The sequence below is a fragment of the Atta cephalotes genome (assembly GCF_000143395.1).
Source record: "Atta cephalotes unplaced genomic scaffold scaffold00027, whole genome shotgun sequence".
Classification (NCBI taxonomy): Eukaryota; Metazoa; Arthropoda; class Insecta; order Hymenoptera; family Formicidae; genus Atta; species Atta cephalotes.
In genome coordinates this window covers 3,848,320-3,851,706 of record NW_012130091.1, presented here as the reverse complement: position 1 = coordinate 3,851,706, position 3,387 = coordinate 3,848,320, and the positions used below count along the sequence as shown (strand labels likewise).

Below are 3,387 nucleotides of genomic sequence, written 5' to 3'. Positions count from 1 at the left end.
TTTTCTTTAAGAGTAGGTCAATATTCAGTCTTTTGGAATAAGATTTCATTCCAAAAGATTTAGAGAATAGATTTCTAAATTTTCTAGTTTTCTCTCTTTTCTTTTTATTAAGTATTTATTTATTAAATTTTCCTATTTTATTTCTATTATTATATATTATTCAAAAAATTATATCATTCCTTCTAAATTGTATTTTAAACATTTATTTATAATAAAAGAGTATTAACAAAATTTTTCATTAATAATCTTACAAATTCTAAAAAGGGTGTATTCACAGAAAAATTTATCAGTATTTTAATAATGCAATATGCTTGATTGTAAATTTTATCGTTTTATGCCAATATTGCAACAAAACTTTTATTTTCATTTAAAAATAATTTATTATATAAAATTTCTATGAAATAATATATAAAATATATGTTACCTAAATAGAATAAGACTTACTCGTAGATGACGAAGGTCCCATACCATCCTGGCTCTCCTGTCCACTCTCCGAACTGGTTGGTCCTCCTTGATGATGATTATGGTGGGGACTGCTTCCGCTTCCGTTTTGGTCATTGCCGCTGTCCTCTCCGCCAGATTTGAGATGCTCTGCTGCCTCGAGCGATTTCCGATGCATCCCTACAGGTCCACAGTCAATCAGTTCTTGATTATATTCGAAATCTTGGTTAAAGCTGCTTGTCTTAGATGATTGAGCTGATAAAAACCAACAGAAAAAATATTCGGAATTTGTTCCGCCGCTTTTAGCTTAAATGATTTTACGGAACGAAAAAATAGAATATTTTCCGGTTTTTAATAATAATAGAATAATATTGCTTTAATTATTAAAGTATGAAAATATGGTTTAGAATTATTTAATGTCTAGTTATGTCTGCAAAAGTAATCAATAAATAATGAAAATGTATTATATATGTAAACATTATGTTATACTTATTTATATTTACACACACACACACACACACACACACACACCCACCCACATTTTTTCTTAGACATTAAATAATCTCTATTCTGTTGTCGTACGAATTATTATTATTATTAATTATATCTTATCTAGTTTTATAGAGGAAGAGAGAGAGAGAGAGACTTGGATGTAATTATAATTAAACAAATAATAATCTTAATTCCCTGATATAAAAAATGTAATTATAATAACTCTGATTATTGGGAATTAGAGTTTATACTTACTGAAACAACAGTTTACTTCAGTGCTTAAATGCGAACAAGAATTTTATTGCAAAACTATTTTTATTTTAATTGATGGAATTTATATCAATGTTTTATATCAATGACATTTATCGGCAATTGATTTGATGGAAACATTTAATCACTATCCAGCTAGTCCCCCTCCCCCGCCCCTCAACTGATTGCGTTTTCACTCTAAGAAATGGTGATTGACCACATTACATGAAAACATTGCATATACTAAATGAAATGCAGATATCATAGTCTTATGCTCATCGCTCATCTAATTATATCATCTGTACTAAGGATAGCTAAAAAATTAGCCGAAACATGTATACAAATTAATAATTAAATATGTAAGATACAATTTGAAATTTTTATCGCATACATAATACAGCACTGATTCCCAGTAGCCAAAGTTATATAAGTTATATAAGTTATTTAATTATAATTAAATAATGTTAGAATCAAGTTTAAAAGAAAACATTCAAAAATACATGGTACATATAATTTAATTTGTCAAAGTTATTAATATAAGATTTTTATCAAAAATGTTTTCTGTCTTACCTAATAACCACGGTGCAACGGATTCATTTTCCTTGGCACTTCTTAAAATTGTTTCCGGAAGTGGTAAAGAATGCCGTACCATCGCTCCATATAAACCGTATTCTGCCATTATGGTACTTCTGCCCCAACATTTCTCTGTCTTGCGCCATTTTGCTCTCCGATTTTGAAACCAAACCTGAAAAAATTTTGCATTTCTATGTGAAAAAACCGTAAAAATATTTTATACATGATAAAAAGATGTAATCTATTTTTTTCGTTGATTTTTTAGATATTAATTAAGAATTCACACAAAAATGTGAATACTTTATAGTTGGTAACAAAGCGATAAAAATTTTTCATTTGTATGTTTGGACTACAGTTGAAAAATATTTATACATTAATGTTCTATACATTATACTATCATCCTTAATTGGAAAATTATTATGATTGTTCTAGACTAGATGATCAGTGACAGTTACTTTATCCAATTATCACTTGCATGACACGTGTCACAATCCTGCTTTATGATTAATTATCGTGCTCAAACGACCTCATCAAAAATTGCTATTCTATTTTTTATATTCTTTAGATTACTTGTTAACACAAACCCCCTTATTCGACCTCCTGTGGTGAAGACGCGTGTCATCTTCTCCAATATGCTTGTATATAATAGATTACCGTTTTTAAAAAAGTAATAAGTATTATATTTTATTAAATAAATTGTTATTTAACAGATCTTATACATATATTAAACATTTTATTTCTCTAAAATTCTTAATTAAAAAAATTTTTTTTATTTTAATTATATTTTAATTATAATTTAAAAATTGTGAGTGCTACATTGCTAAAACATAGCTGTACAAGAGAAAATTAGATTTAAATTTGATGAAAAAATTTTAAAGAAATTACCCTTGCGGAATATTCTATATATATGTATTCATATATCACACTTAAAATGTTAAGTAAATGTATACATTAACTACAGCAGACTACGTTGTAAGTGTATACATTTACCAAGTGACTTAACATTTTGACTGTAACATACATAATGATTACACACACAGAATGTTATTTAAAAAACTGGACACAGGCATTTGTTCCGCAAGCATATATACTTCTAACAGAAGAGGGAGGCCGGAGGCTAGGGCGTGGACCAATTTACAGCAACAATGCCAAAGTCACCGACAGAATTGGTGCGTAATTTGAATGAATGGGAACGCGTCGCCCTGTCAATTTAAGCTGTTACCCTGAAATTATCTTCCGCTTATATTTCAACGAATATATAGGTTTTCATGGAGATAGAGAATCAGAATATTTACGCATAAATATCGATCTAAATTAATTTACGTTACAGTTATTAAAAAAATTTTTTAACGATATATATTTTTACCTGAATCAATTTAATAAGAAAAAAAATTATGCTATTTTTGTTTTCTTAAAGAGAAGAGATCATTTAAAGCATGTATGTTATTATAATTACATCACAATGAATCCATCAACGAATAAATTACATGGTTCTTATCTCTTCAACATGATAACATTGATACTACCGTTAAAAAGTATTTTAATAAGTGCTAGAAGATGTTTAACAATTCAACAAATACACACACACACACACACACACACACACACACACACACACACACACACACACAC

At 28.3% G+C, this 3,387-nt stretch overlaps 1 protein-coding gene across 1 annotated transcript in view; it reads right to left on the bottom strand.

Moving 5' to 3' along the window:
- Positions 1–424: 424 nt before the first annotated feature.
- Positions 425–3,387, bottom strand: part of LOC105620617 (visual system homeobox 2-like) — a 69,198-nt gene continuing 66,235 nt past the window's right edge. Inside the window, exons 5-6 of the mRNA XM_012202107.1 lie at positions 1,753–1,927; positions 425–696 (exon numbers count right to left, since the gene is read on the bottom strand). Coding sequence (XP_012057497.1) covers positions 425–696; positions 1,753–1,927 — 447 coding nt within the window. The remainder of the gene's footprint in view (positions 697–1,752; positions 1,928–3,387) is intronic.